The sequence below is a fragment of the Mirounga leonina genome, unplaced genomic scaffold, assembly GCF_011800145.1.
Source record: "Mirounga leonina isolate KUSES-001 unplaced genomic scaffold, KU_Mleo_1.0 Mir_125, whole genome shotgun sequence".
NCBI classification, from domain to species: Eukaryota; Metazoa; Chordata; class Mammalia; order Carnivora; family Phocidae; genus Mirounga; species Mirounga leonina.
Genome location: NW_023270305.1, coordinates 64,835,419 through 64,852,655, shown reverse-complemented (window position 1 = coordinate 64,852,655; position 17,237 = coordinate 64,835,419). Strand labels below are relative to the sequence as shown.

General features: G+C 54.3%; 1 protein-coding gene across 4 annotated transcripts in view; it reads left to right on the top strand.

Moving 5' to 3' along the window:
• TTC7A (tetratricopeptide repeat domain 7A) overlaps nucleotides 1-17,237 on the top strand; it is a 116,891-nt gene that overhangs the window by 40,629 nt on the left and 59,025 nt on the right. For all 4 annotated transcript variants that reach the window (XM_035001621.1, XM_035001623.1, XM_035001624.1 and 1 more), the window contains 5 exons: nucleotides 3,066-3,144; nucleotides 3,931-4,088; nucleotides 4,674-4,737; nucleotides 13,834-13,971; nucleotides 15,562-15,645. In XM_035001621.1, the coding sequence (XP_034857512.1) occupies nucleotides 3,066-3,144; nucleotides 3,931-4,088; nucleotides 4,674-4,737; nucleotides 13,834-13,971; nucleotides 15,562-15,645 (523 nt within the window). The remainder of the gene's footprint in view (nucleotides 1-3,065; nucleotides 3,145-3,930; nucleotides 4,089-4,673; nucleotides 4,738-13,833; nucleotides 13,972-15,561; nucleotides 15,646-17,237) is intronic.

Here is a 17,237-nt window from a genome sequence, read left to right as displayed (position 1 = left end):
CCTGAAGATGACCTCAGTTATGGAACTATTCAGTGGGCACAGACAGCAGAAATGTCAAGGAGAATTCCTATCTTTCTGGAAAGAGATCAAGGAAAAGTGGATCCTAGAAGCGTGTGTGTGTGTTGGGGGGGGGGGGGCTGTAAAGTCGAGAGATAGAGGTGAGAATTCTCTATTCTGTGATCCAGCACAAGTTCTAGGCTCACCCCTGCATGCACGTGTTACATGCACGTGTTACATGCACAATACAAACCCAGTTCACTGCAAAGGTTGTAGGAGCAGAATAATAATACAAAACATGATCCACTTGCTAAAATAAGCCCTGAGTGGCACGCACAGAATTTAGTCAAAGCAACATAGTAAAGGCTTTGAAAACCGAACTGATATTAGAAATCCCACCCACAGAAAGGGAGACAAAATGCATGGTCTAAATGTACCCAGGTTGTAGGCTGATTACCTCAAAATTTAAGATGGTTGGGGTGAGGAGGTAAAAATCAACATTACCTGGAGGACAAAGGAACACATGATGTGACATTCGAAATATTATAATAAAAAGTTACTCAACATTAAAAAAAAAAAAAAAACAGATCGCTGGGCTCAGCCAAGAGTTTCTGATTCAGCGGGTCGGCGTGGGGGGGTGGTCTCAGACTTTGTATTTTTAATAGATTCCCAGGATGCTGATGCTGCTGGTCCAGGGACCACACTTTGAGAACCTGTGTTCTAATCTATTGTTTCTCAAAATGTACCTCTGGTAATACACAAGGTGGTTTTGAGTGATATACAGACTTAACTTTTTGTAAGTACTTCTATTATTTAGTATCTACTGGCAAAAGAAAACAAAAAGGAAAAAAGAACTAGCACACCAAATCCATGATTCCAGGTGTTTTTGATTAAGATGCATCTCCTAAAGTAAAAAAGAAGATGTAAAGAAAAGTGTTGCATAAATTAAAACGTTGATGGCGTGCAGCTAGGAGCAAAACTTGTAACCGTGGGATGCAGATGACAGAAGTCTGGGAGACGCTGTCCACACTGAAGGCCTGGCTTGGTAGAGGAAGAGACCGTGCACAGCCCACGGAGGCGAGCCCGTCCTCAGGCTTCGTGGCATCAGTGGCTGCGCCCAAACTTGAATTGTTTATCAGGACACCTGTGGTTCCCTGGCCTCTTAGCCCCTCCTGGTTCTTCTGAAGCTCTGGACAGACTGGGAAAGGTCATTGTGCCTCTGCTTCTATCCCTGTGGTCTTTGTCTCCACTCTCAGCCCTGCAAACGAGGGTCTGTGTGTATAACGTTGATGGTTTGCACATCTTTGCTTTCTTCTCTGAAACCAGAGGTTCCCAGAAGGCGGGGACTTGGTCTGCCTATTTGTCCTTTTATGGCTCCAGGCCCCAAAGCCCCCAGGAATCTGTTCTGTGCATGGAAGATGCAGGAGGGGCGCCTGGAACTTTCCTGGCTGCCACCTTTGGCTTTTCACCTCTCTGTAGTCTTCATTTCTAAATTTGCCGACCTGGCGGCCTCTGCTTTCCCCTGTGAGCTGTGATCCAGGGAACCCCCAGAGCAAAGGAGGAGGGCAGGGCTCAAGCATTTGCTGAGCACCTGCTGTGTACCAGGAGCTGTGCTAGTGCTGAGCTTCGGGAGCCAGACAGGAGCCCTGCCCTCCGAGTGCACGGTGCACGTAAACGGAAAATGACCGTGCAGGGTCATGCTTCAGAAGAGGAATTAACAGGGAGCAAGAGGGACGCAGGCTGGAGGGGCAAGTGTGGGGAGGGGTCTGGGAAGGCTGCAAGGAGGAAGTGTTATTGGAAAGGCTTTCTGAGGATGAATGCGGAAGGGCTGTTTAAGGCCATGGGAGGAGTCTGTGACAAGACTTGACATAGGTCATATGGTTGGTTATTCAAAAAGGACCTGAGGGGCGGGAGACGAGATGGGTGAGAGGCGAGGAGCAGACCCGCCAGCGCCACGATACCATTGTGAAGACCTAGACTGGATTCTGTGAGCCCTGGGGGTGCTGATAGAGGGGCTAGCCTTGAGGGGGGGTGGGGGTGGTAAAAGATGACGTTTGTGTGTCAGGCATACAGACCCCTCCAGGGTCCATGGAGCAGTGTTTCAAACTGCAGGCCACAACCCATCAGTGGTTTGCAAGACCTGTTTAGTGGGCTGCAGCCAGAATTTAAAAAAAAAAGAAGAATAGAGCAAGACGTCAAATTGGAAATACCAGAGTGGCCTGCACTAAGTAGAGCTAAGTAGTGTGTCAAGAAACTTGCTTCCAGGGCGCCTGGGTGGCTCAGTCGGTTAAGCGACTGCCTTCGGCTCAGGTCATGATCCTGGAGACCCGGGATCGAGTCCCGCATCGGGCTCCCTGTTCAGCAGGGAGCCTGCTTCTCCCTCTGACCCTCCTCCCTCTCATGCTCTCTGTCTCTCATTCTTTCTCGCAAATAAATAAATAAAATCTTTAAAAAAAAAAAAGGAAGAAACTTGCTTCCGTTTTATGTAAGGAAAGTGTGTGCATACTGCGTTACAATCTAAAATGTATTTTTTTTATTCTGGGTCACACTTTAAAAAGCTTGCAAATTATTTCGAGGCCCAGAGGGCTGGCAGGGGTTGGGGGAAGAGGTGTGACTGGCCCTTGTGGTTATCCAGGCACCAGGTGATGCAGGCTGGTCCGGGGCCCTGGTGACAGGGACTGAGAGGTGAGGATGGACCCCAGCGCTGACCAGATGTGCTGGGGGAAGATGGAAAATTTGAGGCGGATTCAAGTCAGTCTGACACCAGCCAAGGCTTTTGGGCCAAATGACATCTTGTTTGAAATACTCAATCTTGGTCCCCTTCTGGTGGTGAGCTGGAAGCCAGGGTTCCTGGGGGGCTGTGGAGGAGAGGGATCCTTCCTGTTCTTTGGTCGACAGTGTCCTGGGCTTCTAGGATCCTGGTGTCACAGCTCTGACCTTTCAGTCCAGTTGAGTGTTTTCAAGTAAAACTCAAATGGGCAGGCTCCCTGCTTGAGTCTGCAGGTTTGATGATGATGTCTGTGGAAACTAAGCTGGGAATGACCCTGCTTCTGCTGTCTTCCCCCTAGGAACATCGTGAAAGGGATGAGAGAGCTTCGGGAGGTCCTACGTACAGTGGAGACCAAAGCAACTCAGAACTTCAAAGTGGTAACACAGCGATGCCTCGGGGCTGGGTGCTGGCTGTGGTTGGCTTATACAGGGGCCACTTTCAGTGGGGAACAACAGAAGTGCTAGCAGGCAGCCTCTGAATCAGGGATGACAGTATGTTGCATGCACGCTTCTCCTCTCCCTGTCTGTTCTCATGGCAGACATTGTTAATCGATCTCAGCATTCTCTCCCACCAAGCCCGGGAAGCACCCGCAGCATCCCTACCTCAGCACTGCACAGAGCCCCTAGCATTAGATCAGAGTTAAAACCCAATGTCATCCCTTCCTAGCAAGGTGGTAGGCTAACTCTTAGGGATTATTTATGATTTTAATAAATAACCTGGACTCCTTTTCCTGCCCCAATTCAGGCCTACCTTCTTAGGCTTTAATTCACCCCAAATCAGAGCCACAGCTGCTTCTCACTCTAGAATTTTTGATCAAGTATCAGGAAGGTATGTGGTCAAGAGCGCTGCCCAGGCCAGTGGCTTCACGCTCTGCAAGGGCCTGCTGAATACTCCGAGCTGTGCTGGGCTCCATGGGGCCAGAGGAGGAGGAAACGTACCTCCCGTCTAGGAGAGGACAGAGGACAGAAGATTAAGTAGAAGCCATCAAAGGCCAACAGAAGGGGTGGGGTGGCCTCAGTGCTGGAAACAGAGAGAACAGGGGGCTCCTTGGGAGTGGAGTGGAGTGGTGGGCCTCCGAAGGGGCAGTGCACTGCAGGGCTGGCAGATTTGGCCCGGTGGTGGGCGGGGGGCTTTCTGGGTCTGAGTTCCTCCCTTTCTGCCAGATGGCGGCCAAGCATCTGGCAGGGGTCCTACTACACTCCTTGAGTGAGGAGTGCTACTGGAGCCCCCTGTCCCACCCACTGCCTGAGTTCATGAGCAAGGAGGAGAACTCCTTCATCACGCAGGCCCTGCGGAAACCTCACCTCTACGAAGGAGACAAGTAAGCTCTGCTGGACCATGCCGGTCTCATGCCACGCTTGGGGCTCCGACGTCCCCTCCCTGTGCCCTGCACTTTCCTCCAGCTGCCACCCAGCTCACTGTCAGGCAGGCTTTTCAGTTATCCGCAGGAGCCGAATAAACCAGGGAAGACTGTCTCGGGATAGGGGCTGGGAGGAGCATTCTAGAAGGCATCCACAAGTCGAATTATTTGGAGGTTACCTGCCTTCCTGCTAGTCTGCATATACCTCCTCTCTTATTTGTTAAATAATTGATGACAGGATCTGAGCGGCTCTCCCCTGCTCCTTGTCCTGGCTGTGTCATGCAGCCCTGGGCCCTGGAAGGGACATCTCTTCCCCCAGAGCATCTGTAGTATTTCTGGCCCCGCCGCTCACCCCAGCCTTTCAGATCCAGAACTCTGCGGCTTGAGAAAGAGCTGCAGGTAGTATCCGGTGTCTGTGAATTATGCAGGAGGGCGTCACCTTACCAGGGCCGCTGCTGACTCCGGGGCCGGAGGGCCGGGGTGGCGGGCCAGCCGCTCTGCTTGGAGGCTTGTGCTGGACCCAGTGCTGCCATCTGTGTCTTTCAGCCTCTACTGCCCGAAGGATAATATAGAGGAAGCCCTTCTGCTGCTGCTCATCAGTGAGTCCATGGTACGTTCCAGGCCTTTCGCTCTCTGCCCCGGTGGGGTAGGGCTGCGGGACCTCAGGCACAGGCCGCCAGGTCCCGGCCCAGCTCAGCCTCCCACGGATGTCCCTGAAGCAAGGTTCTTGCATCTGCCCCCCGCACGGGGGTGAGGCTCACTTCCTAGGTTTGGGTCTGGTGCACAAGGCTGTCTTCGGGGGCCTGAGTAGGGACTGAGTTAGGAGTCCCCAACACCTCTTCTGGGATTATAAAAGGTGCTTATCAGTGAGTCAGCAGTGTGTATTGGGCAGCCCTGTGCTGGTTCTGGGACTGATGTGAGGGGGTGGAAGGGGCAGGTGCTTCCAGTTCTACCACTGTTAGCTGAGGCCCACCGGCAAATCTAAAACCTCCGAGTCTCAGTGAATTCACTCATTCACGCAACGGTTCGTTATTATCATCTTTGTGCCAGGCCTGTGCTAGAAGCCGGAAACACGGCAGCAAACAAATGGAGAAAAGTCTCTGCCCTCATGGAGCTTACATTCTAGTGAGGGAGGTGGACAATTAATTAATTAGCGACTACATTATCCAGGGTCCTAGTGTCTGAGTGCTATGGAAAAGTAAAGCAGAGGAGGGGTAAAGCATGCCGGACAAAGCCTGCATGAAGTGCTCTTTGGCTGTTTTCACAAGACCCGTTTCCCCCCGTGGCAGGCGGGGAGATGAGCCAGGCTCGCACCAATGTATGTACATACCCACACGCATGCACGCATGGGCCCTGGAGGCTCAGTGAAGGAGAGGGGTGTGGTCCAGGGAGTGGTAAGAAGGATGGCCTGGACTGGTCTGGGGGAGGCGGGGAGGGGTGTGCAGGAGCCACAGAAGCCAGGGGTGGGGGCGTGCTACAGAGGAGTCCAAGGCTGGGTCTGAGCCCTCTAACTGAGGGGCCTCTCGGAGCTTGGGAGCTGGGAACCCCCCAGGTTGAGAACTAACTTTGCTAAACTGGCACATCTGAGAGCAGTGTGTGGAAGTAGGAGTTTAAGAAACAAGCCCCCATGAACAGATGGAAACGAATGTACCCTTGAATAGCTGGGGCCATGAGTGCTTTGGTCAGCGGGTTTCCTCCACATCAGTGGGTCCCAGCACGTAGGCAGGATGTGGGGCACTGGACTGGGGCGGCAAGAGATCATAGCCTTCCTCAGCTAGGCTGTGGTACTAAAAGGTTTACAGGGTCATGCAGGTGAGGGGGAAAGTGGTTGTTCCAAGGAGGGGCATCTAACTGGTTAGCCTAAGGTGAGGATAGAAATACCGAATGCCAGATTTGATTTTCACGGGAGAACAGTGCACTTTTCACAGAAAATGGGCCCCCACTCTGACCACAGACTGGGCCCCGGTTTCTAATAATGGAACCTCAGACATAGACCAGATCCCTCCCTGCCCCCCTCCCCCCACACCTGAGCCATCTCTCCACCCACACCCTCAGTTGCAACTGCACTTAAGTCACCTGTCTGGGGAAATTCCTCTCCCTGTGCTGAGGATTACAGGTGGGAGGTAAAAAGGTGAAAGCCGAAACATTCCTTAGGTCCTTTCTCTGCCAGATTCCAAGCTGATGATCTCAGAGAGGGAGGCATTTTACGTTGAGCCGTATGACAAATAACAATTTCATACACTTCAGTCTAATATATTCCCATCTTACAGATGAGAAAAGTAAGGTTCAGGACAGGTATCTGTCTTGGTCAACGTCATATACTAGTAATCCTCACAGCCATGATTCAAATCATGTCTGCCTCCCTACATAGCTTCCAAAGCATGGGCCATGGAGCACAAGCCCTGGACCGCAGTCCCGATTCTGCCACTTCCAAGCTGCTCTGGTTCTCAGTTTCCTCATCTATAAAAGGGCCAAGGGGGTGATTTTGAGACTCAAATGAAACGAGGTTCAGGGAGGGCTTTATCAACAGGGACATGCCTGTTGGCGTGAGATGGCAGGGGGGCTGAGGCTGGACTCTGTCTCTCCCAGCCATTTTCCGTGGCCTCTGCCCTATCTGGGTGCCCAGGATCAGAGTTCAGATGCCTTTCCATTAGGTTATCCCCCCTGCCCCCACCCCAAACCCTCAAGCTGCCCCCTATCTCAGAGTGGAGAATGGCCTTTTACTAAAAGGGGGCCCACATTTGGAGCCAAGAGTTTTCCTAAATATGTGATTTCCCTCCTAGCAGCTCCTGCCCTTTTGCAGGAGGCTGTGTGACTTGATGGCCTGTCCCAGAGACTCGGGGTGCGGGCCGGCTTGCCAGGCGGCGTCTTGGGGATTCCCTGAGCATGCAAAGCAGAGGAAGTTGTGCACTGGGCCGGGAGGAGGCACTCCTCCAGGGCCTGCTAGTTTGTTTCCTCTTGCTCACACCCAGCCTGTCACACGTTTAGAAACTTCAGGAATTGGGGGGAGAGCTTTGGAGTCTCCTCTACAGAGCTTTCCTCCTGGGATCTGGATCTGGCCTCAGTGGCCTGGAGCTGTTTCTCAGAGTGACCGGATAGCCTCTGGCTTCTCTCTTGCTCTCGTTTCATACCCTCCTTCCGTGCGGGTCCCATTCTCGGTCAGGTGAAGTCACCACCGTGCCCGCCTCCCAGGCTCTGATCCCTTCGCTGAACCCTGGGGCTCAGCCTGGCCCCCAGGTACTTGCAGGGTTTTCCTCATCTCCTTTTGGTGCTGCCTGGGTGTGGCCGCAGTTGATAGGCAGAAGCCTCTAGAACAGCAGCTGGCTGTCTTGGCTGCTACTTAGCTTTGCCTAATACCTGCAGAACCCATTATGCTGAGGTAAAAGCTACTCCAGCACAGTCAGCCCAGGAGACACAATCATCAAAACTCCCCACCTCCAGGATCGCCGGAGCACTTGTGCAGATTTCTTGAGCATGTCGGCCCCTATTTTGTGGTTTGGAACTCAGAGGAGTAGCCTGCAAGCTGTCCTGAGTGTGGGGCCGTTACCTTGGATATGGTTTTTGTAAAAGGCTAACCGAGCATGATCAGAATGAATAGAGAACCCCCCCCACATCCTCGTGTTTCAAGAGGTAAATAGAAATCTTACAAATGCCGTCACAGAAATGCAACGTGTGCGAGTGATAACTGGTTGAAGAAGATTTGTGTTTTGGACCTAGTTTTGAGTCTTTGGAGCCAAAAGGACATTTTAAAAGCCATCCATCCACCCACCCATTTGCTCATCCATCCTTCCATCCATCTGTCCGTCCATCCCATCTCGGTCAATCATTACTCCCGCCCCAGATGTACTCCCACCTACTGGAGATGTATCCAAGGACCTGGAGAAAATCCTGGTCCTCACATCAGAAGGAATCACCCCAGTCTCCTGAACCCCAAGTGTATATTCTAGTCTTTAAAGAACTCTGTATCAAAACTAGTCTGATTTTCTCAAACAGTTGGAGAACCAGGAAGTACAGAAGTCTTGATCCTTTCTAAAATACTCATCTAGGCATAAAAATATATGCGGAGGCAGACTGAATCCGTGGGTCCCTGTTTCATTCAGCTGGTGGAGAAGTTGCTGCTGGTATCAGGTGCTCAGGAACTGAAAGGCCCCAAAGGCCCAGTGTTGAGTGAGAGTGGGGTGGACGGGTAGCCTCTGGGGACTGGAGCCTGCAGGTGAACCGTGCCCTGTCCAGTGTCACACCAGCAGTTTGAGCCTTGAATTTGCCATTCTCAGTCTGCGGGGCCTGGGCAAGGTTCTTCCCTCCCTGATCCTTAGTTTTCTCATCTGTAAAATGAGGCTAATAAGGCCTTTCTTGCACAGCAAAAGCCAGAAAACAAACCACACAGGTGCCTGGTACGTTAGAGATGTTCAACACGGGTTTGTTTGTCCTGATAAATGCTTGCTTCCGATTCAGTCATTTTAGAGAATAATCAGGCTCAGATCACGTTGGGAGAAAAATTGGTTTGAGGATACCATTCAGTTAAAAAAAAAAAAAAAGTGCTTCTTGGGCTCGGTTCCATTTGGGACTCGGCAGATGAGCACAGATTGTTCTGGCTTTTGGCACCTCGTTTGCTCTGCTGCAGGCTGCCATGGTAGAGGGTCTGCTACTGCTGAAAGCTCAGAACAGGCGGCTCAGTAGAGGCGGGAGATCCTCTCGCCCTTGCTGGCAGGAAGAGCCAGAGAGTGTGATTCCTGCCGCCGAAGCCTGACACGGCAGGAGAGTGGGGGCCGGCTTGGGCCTGGCCGGGGCTCTGGGTGGATGGGCCACGTCACTGAGCATGGTATTTCTTGGCTCTGTGGACTGGCAGCCTGAAAGCCGTGGTAATTCCGTCTGCTGGTGGGGCAGGACAGCAGGAGTGGAACAGGACGGCGCCCTCCGGAGAGGGGCAGGTGCCAGTCACAGACACTGCTGGCAGACTCCTTTCTGGGCTGATTTGGGGGGGTGCCAGCAGCAGGCCCTGAGACTGAGTGCTTGGCCAAGGTAGAGCAGCTGTCTGAGAACAGCGTGGAGCAGGGCCCTGGACACATTGCCCAAGGGGCTTTTTCCCTGATTGGGAAGGCGCAGCCTGGTGTTTTGCTTTGGTTCCCCTATAAGCAGAGCCATCCTGGGGCCTCTGATGGCATGGACAAGGCTACTGGACACTTCTTCAGAGGACTCTGGGGGTGAAGTCAGAATGTCCAGGTTCTAATCTGGGTCCCTCCTATCTGTATGCCTGGGGGAGCTTCCCTGGGCCTCAGTCTTCTCATCTGTGAGATAGGACAATAGTACATGAGGTCATTGTGAGCTGCCACTCACAAAGTAGTCCACAAGTTCTCCCTTTCCTTCTCTCACCCTGCTTGTGTGGAGGATTAGAAAGGAGAAACGGGGCTGGGTGGAAACGAAAGTCAGTGCAGTCTGAGGCCTTGCAGTCAGCAGACGGTCGGGACCAGGAGAGGCCCATGAGGCAGCAGAAGCCATCCTGGACTGGCCTTTGAAGGTGCAGCCTTACCTCCCGGGGACCTCGCACAATTAGTTCACTTTCTGGGACTCCGTTTCCCATCTGCAAATAGGGCATCCTGGTTCCCTCCTGCACCCCTGTGGGGTTATTGTGAGTCCGGATGAGATGTGATGGATGTGACCTTGAAAAGCTAATGTGTGGCACACATAAGGGATGGCTGTTGGATGGAGCGTTGCCTGCCTTGGCTTTCACATGGGCTGGCCAGCCTGGGGACATGGCAGTTCCCCGCCAGCCCTCCCGTAAGGCCCTAGGCTTGCTTCATGGATCCTTTCCTTCTCCCAAGACCAGATATGGGTCACACTGGCAGTGATGAGCTGTTGGAGGAGGGGGGTAGGGAGGTGCGTGCTTTTTTTTTTTTTTTTTTTGGCTTTTTCTCTTCTGGTTTGCAGAGGGCCTGGGGTGAGTGTCCTCAGTTTGGAGGAGGCTGCACTGGAGGGGACAGCCAGAGGACCCAGGTTAGGAGCCATACAGCTCAGGAGCCCTGCCCAGGACAAAATGTGTGGTCCAAACAAGGGCGAGGCATCCCCAGAGGTGGGGGCCTGGAGATGGTGCCGGGAGGAATGAGGGGAGAAGATTCTTCATTACTCCCAGAGGAGTAAGGATGGTTGTGGTGAGAAGAATATTCAGTGTCTCCATTACTGCTTTATAGGTCATAGGTACATTCATCTCTCTCTCTGCATTTGATCTGAAGGATTTCCTAGCAAGGCCACTTGAGTGGTGGAGGAAAAGAGTGGCTGGGACTAGTTCAAGGCAGGCTGCTGGTGAATTTGGGAGCATCGCTGGCCTGAGGGTGGTGAGCCCAGGGGAGGAGGGAACAGGACACCCGGGGCACGTGGGCAGCGACTCGAAGCCCCCAGAGTGTCTGAGGCCCCCGCCCTCCGTGCTGCACATGAATTCCTGCCGCGTCACCAGCCCCCACAGCTTCCTTCCTTCTGCCCCTTTTTCCCCCACCCAGCGAACACCACCACATCCTTTTACCGCAGCCCTCCCCAAGAGCCATAGCAACCAGGGCAAACTTCTGCTTTTGGTTTTCCTTTGTGGAACCTTGCTTCCCTCTTAAAACAGGCCAGTTCCTGAGGACCCCCCACCCCCACCCCAGGAGACCTCTTCCCTGCTGTCTGCCTCCTGGGGAGGCCCAGCCCCCAGGCTGAGGACATGCTCAGTTCTGTTCCTGGTTTTCTGACTTAATCCCAGCCCAGTGCTGGAAATCCACCCCTAAGCACACAGTCAGAGACACTGTTGTCTTAAAGGTCAAAGTCGAGGGCAAGAGGAGAACATTTCCACACCAAGCCCAGAAATCTTGCTCAACATCACTCATTCTACAAACATGGACCAAGGAAGGTGCTGGAGACATGTCCCTGCCCCAAGAACCAGGGAACTCTTGGGTATACAGGGGCTGGGGTGTGTGCCCCATGCTAGGAGAGGAGAGGAGGGGGGCGGCCTTGCCTGGCAGGGTCGCTCAGGTTGACAGGTACCTGAGTTGAGCTGTGAGGAGCCAGGAGGCATCCAGGTTGACCGAGGGCATAGACAGTCCCTGGTGCTGAGAGGGAGCTGCGGGGAGTTCTGTGGAGCAGGGGGAGGACCGAGAGCTAGTTGGGGGAGACGCTGGCCAGGTGGACCAGGCCTCGTGGCAGCCACAGAGAAGGAGCTTTGACTTTGTGCTGGAGCAGTCTGGAGGGGGATGGGAGTTGGGGTCTGCAGGGCTTACTCTTCAAGGACAGGCCAACCAGAGCTGAGGCCCGTGGTCCCAGCTCGCTGCTCACCATCCCCAGAACAAGACCGGTCTGCACGGATAGCTTCCCAGATCCTGCATGTGCCCAGCCAGGCTTCTCCCCGTACCCCACAGAAAAGCACCCCCACTGCCCCGCTGCAGGCTGCCCGCGCTGTCCCCTTTCCATCAGGACCCCTCTCTCCCACCAGGTTTCTAGGTCCCTTGCACTGAGCACAAGTACTGCAGCTGCTTCTGGGCTCCAGTGTCCCCTCCCTGAGGACAGGGACCGTACCTTGTGTCCTCTCATTGCCTCCACCCTTGTCCTGGCTGCCTGGCCAGGCCCTCTCAGGGCCCCACTCTCGTGGGCCAGAGCTGGGGAGTTCTGGAGGGGAGGGCTGGAAGTGGAGGAGTGGGGAGGTACGTGGCCAGTTTTGTGTTCCTACTCCGCTTTGTCAAAAAGCTCCTGCCAAGCCTCTCAGAATCTCTTCTCTCTTCCTGATGGTGCCTGTGTGGGTGGATTTCACTGGGAAGGAGTGGGATTTCTCTGGCACTTTCCCTCTCTACTTCTCTCCCCTTAACCCTTCAGAGTTCCCGACCAGCTCTTGTTTATCAGGCTGGCACCAGCGCTCATCCTTTCTGGGGATCCCCTGACATCCTGCACCTTCTCCTGGGGCTGGTCCATGGACATGGGGGTGGTGGCAGCCCTCGCCTGCCGTGGCAGGAGGGGCACCCATCAGGGCCCCTGGCCGCTGGCCTGCCTTCCGGAAGTGCCCCCATGGGTGAGTCACTTCCTTGGGTCTCAGAGGTATCTTGGCTTCCAGAAGCCTCTGGAACACACTTCAGCCCTGCACAACAGGACACATTCAGAGCCTGCAGTCTGAAGGCCATTGGGCTTCTTCTGCCTCTATGGCCCCCCACCCGTGGGGGCGTTGCCCTGACCTGGAGGAGGGGTTCATAATCCTGCCTGGAAGGAGGTTTTGAAGACCATCTGTGGACAGGAAGGATGATTTGGATCTGACAGTGAGAAATTGGCTTTAAGGGCCAGCAGCTCCTTTTTATCCCAGCATCCTTGGTTCTGAGGTCCTGTGTGGGGGAGTAGAAGAGGGTGAGTCCCAACACACAAAAGGGGGTCCAACCCCTACTACAGAGGGAGAGGGATACCGGGAGTAGCCAGCAGGAGCATCTGGCTGGAACCCAGCTTCGCTTCAGCTCAGATACAGCCCTCAGGGGTAGGTGAGCGGGTGTGTGTGTGTTCGTTCATAGAGCATTCCTAGCTCAGCTCAGGGACCCTATGATTCATGTTGAATTACTCCCAGGCCTGAGTGTTGTCTCCAGAGTATGGGTTGACAAGAGGGAGTGGGACCATAGGCCACAGAATAAGAGGGTCCCGAATCCCCAGTGGGGAGATTTCAGACTTTGTGATACAGAGCTCCCCGCTTCAGATTGTACAGAATCTCCTACTACTAAAGCACATTTTCCCATTACCCCCCCCCCCAATTCCCCCACTCCCCCTGACCAGCAGCTACCTGGCAGCTCTGAGCACTGAACTCCTGAGCTCTGGACACGGAGCACAGAGGCCATGTGTTACGGGAGATGTTCCTTAGGGAGCTCTGAGAGGAGAGTTCTGTGGTCAGAAGGAGTCAAGGATCAGGTCTGGTTTGAACACAGGGGTTATGGGAAGGACATATTGGGCCAGGAGGTCCTTATCAGAGGGATATCAAGGGGCCACAGCCCAAGCTGCCCTCCTGTGAGTCCAGCAGCAGAACCACCCACGTCATCTAGACATTTCCAGATATTACCTGAAGCTCTGTGAGGGGACAGTTACAAGCTCACAAGGAGCTGTTCCACAGAACCTCTCGCCTCTATCTTCAAAAAATGCCAGTGTCTGAAAGATGAGGTCCAGGCCCTTCTGGATGAGAGGAGACTGAAGAGACACGGCCCCAGAATTGTGGGCCTGGTCCTGGGTTAGGTTCTGGGACGAAAAGACTTATAATAGGGCCATCGGTGGGCAGGGGGGAGATCTGACTGTGAGCTCGTAGTAGAGGCATCAGTTGTACGTTTCCCGAAATACTGGCATTCCTCGTGTGGTTGTACTTAGGGGTCAAGGGTCATCTTACCTTCATGACTCTATCCTTATAATCATATACTAGAGCGCAACAAAGCACGTGTGGTCAGTGCCATCAGCCTGGCAACTTTTCTGTAGGTTTGAGATTTTGCAGACTAAAACATTGACTACCAGGAGCCCTCGGAACTGGTGGTCCCTCACCCCAACCTCAGCTACAGGTAGAGGTTTCCTCCCTTTCATGGGGGCCTTCGTGGGGACAGTGGAAAGGCCCTGGCAGATTCTGGGAGCATAGCCTGGGTTAGCAGTGTAAGGACGATGGTCACGGGGCCTTGGAGGCAGACAGCTGCTTATTTTCCATCCTCGCTCCTTCCCCAACCACGTCGCCCCGCAGGCTACTCGGGATGTGGTGCTGAGCCGGGCACCGGAGCAGGAGGAGGACCGGGCGGTGAGCCTGCGGAATGCTGCAGCCATCTATGACCTCCTGAGCATCACGCTGGGCAGGAGGGGCCAGTACGTCATGCTCTCTGAGGTACGGCGACCCCCCCCCCAGAAGTCAGATGGAACCACCATTTGACCTCCTCCACTGTCCATTCCCTGCCTCCGCCAAGGGGTGCAGCTTAGTCCTTGGGAGACGAGGCTTGGGACCGTTCCACCTCCAGGGCTGGGAGAGCTGCCCTTCCCTGGCGGGATGGGTAGTTTGGGTTTTGGTTTGGGTTGTTTTACTAGTGTTTTCATGTGTTTTTCTTTTGAAAGAACACAAGGCATTGTATAGAGAAGCACAAGGGGGAAATTATCCATCCCCCAGTTTCCCACGTGGATGATACTGGATGTGAGTGTCTCTGCTGGTAGAGCTCTGAACTTGGTGTGAGTCAGGGCCCTGGACCCCCTCCCACCCAAGCTGGACAGAGCAACCCCATTCTATTGAGCAAACCCTGGTGGGGCAGCGCTCCTGGGGTGGTGCCTCTTTGGGGTGAGGGCGGGGGGACCAGTGCACCAAGCTGCCCCTCTCTCCATTCCCCGCAAGGTGAATGGCATGCACACATTTCTGAGTTTTCACATCTGGGCTGGGATCAAAGGTGGCTCTGGGGCCCCATCTCTTCGTACAGGAGTGGGCCTCTTGGCAGTAGTTTCTCTTTCTGTGTGGTTAGGAGGGCCCCTGAGAGGAGAGCTGGTGACATCTGCTGAGCCCCTGCTTGCACCCAGCACCATGCAAGGTGCTTTTAGGTGATACCTTCTTGAAGCGATGCTCTCTCAAGTTTACCAGTGAGGAAGGCAAGGCCCAGAGAGGTTGTTTCTTGCCCTAGATGGTGGAGGGGTGCACCTGAGCCAGCACGCGAACCCAGGCCATTGAGCTCTTAAAGCCCATGCTGTCTGGTCCCAGAACCTCACGTCTGTCCGCTGCCCCTCCCGACCATGGCGAATCCTGGCCTCACATGCTGGCTTCTGCCTCCACCATGTAGAAGCACTTGGTAGCGTCTGCCGGACCTCACCAGACTGCCCCTGATTTGGGGCTGCGCAGGATCAGACAGGCCAGTGGGGCAGTCAGTTTTCTTAGTCATCATAGAGAACAGCAGAACCGAGAAAAGCCTTTCCACTTGGGTAGCTTTGTAGTCGGCCCGCTCTGCCACTTACAGGCCCTGTGACTCTGGCAAGTCATTCAGACCTCAGCCTCCTCATCTGTGAAATGGGGATAATGGAAGAACCCACCTCCCAGGGTTGTTGGGGAGAGTGAATAGGTTAATACGTGTAAAAACCTGAGAGTGGTACCATGCACAACAATAATAAATACCAGTTATTATTTTTATGGGATGTTTACATGTTAAAAACTCAGAATCAATTTCATTCTCTTTTCCCCATTGCCCTGTGAGGCAGTCACATGTTAGGGAGGTAGGAACCAAGGGCCAGAGAGGGTAGGAGATTTGCAGAAGGTCACACAGCATAACCTGCCCCGTGGCAGGGGCAGGTTATGCCTGGAGTTTTCTGACAGGAACCAAGTATGGGCCTCCTGCAGCCTCCTATAAGAAGTGATTTGGGCAGTGATTGCCCTGGGGGGTATTGGATTCGCTGAGGGTGGGAGGACCCCTGGGGGGGAGCGTGCTGACTGACTCCCTCTCCTCAGTGCCTGGAGCGAGCCATGAAGTTTGCGTTTGAAGAATTTCACCTTTGGTACCAAGTGGCCCTCTCCATGGTGGCTTGTGGGAAGGTAAGACCCAGGGCGTGTGTTGGGTGGGGGAGGTTGCACACCTGCCTTTGGGGCCTCTGCTCTCCTCCGGTCCCTTCCAGGGCTAGGCAGAGGGCATGGCGGTGAGTCAGAAATGTTCTCCAGCATCGGATTTTTATCTCTGGGAGAGTGAGGGCCCGCGGAGGGTCACACACACACCCCTGTGTGAATCTGGTGTCCACCTGGGAGTTACAGGCGTGCAACTGTGGGTCTGTGGGTGCTTTTCTCCTCGTACACGTGCACACATGGGGCAACAGAGCATTTCCACGTGAGACTTGAAGAGTACAACTGCGTGCCACAGGCTTGGGACACGGGTTCTGAGCGAGGGGCGCATTCATTTGGGCTGGAGCTCTCTTCCTGCCCATCAGGTGGGGTGTCAGGAAAGGACCTTGCCATGGGAGGACCTGCCTAGGAGGGGAGGGTTCAAGGTGGAGCAGAGCAGCAGCACCCACAAGGGAGTCTGGGGGGAGAACTGCGCCAGCGGTTGTGCCTGGGACGGAGGCTCTGTCTGCCCAGCGTGAGGGGACTGACCTTATCCCCGGTCACCGGGGCCACCTTTGCTTACCCCCAAGCCCTGTTCCAGCACCCCCTGGTTTCTTCTCTGATGAGAATTACACTTACATAAGCCTCTATTTTCAGCAGTAACATGAAAGGAAAACCTTTCCGGAGCTGGGTGCTGAGGGTGTTAGAGCCAAGGATGCTATGAATGCAGGAAAGAAGGTGGCAGGAGCTTGCAAATCGTTCCAAGAGCTGTAAACACCCAGAGCCCTTTTGTGGGGCTGAGGGAATTCCGGCCCCCCCCCGGCCCCCCGCCCATCTGTGCCACCTGCCATTTCTAGCCCTGCAGCTCCGCTCAGAAGAGGGCCCTCCTCGGCTTGCCTGCACCTCCCCCACGAAGGTTAGACAGGGAAGAGGAAGACGAGCCAGTGCTGCAGCCTGATAGGTGGGAAGGAGCCAGGGGAGTATAGTGAGAATCAAGGGGGGAGCCTCCCACCCCCCAACCCCCACTGGGCCTTTGTCTTCCCAAAGCTCTTCCCCACCCTCATCACGCTGACCACCCACCAGAGCATCCTAAATGCACAGACATGGTCTACTCCGGCTCTGTGCTCAGCAGGGTCTTGCCAAGGCTCGGGGAGAGTTCAGGCCGCAGATAGATAGAGTGAGATCTGAGGGAGGGGAGGAGGTGGGTCTGGAGCTCACATGGAGCCTGGAAAGACAGCTCACAGTGGTATGTGACAGCTTCTTCCTGCCTCTGGGAAACAAAGAACCTCTGATCTTGCAATAGTGAGCATGGGCCCGGAGGAGAGGCCCAGGGCCAGGGTAGTGGTCCTAACCTTTCTGTGAGTCATAGACCCCTTTGAGATCCCAAGGAAAGCTGGGGAGCTCTCCTCAGAAGAATGTAGGATACTCAGAAGCTAGCTTTAGTCTCTGGCGGTGCGCCAGGAAACTCCCCAGTCGAGGGAGAAGGTGTTAGCCTGGGAGGTATGGGATCTTCAACCTCCCTACTGAGAAGAGCCAGGCTCAGAGAGGTCCACACACAGTCCAGCACATCCCAGGATCCAGGGAGTTGGTGT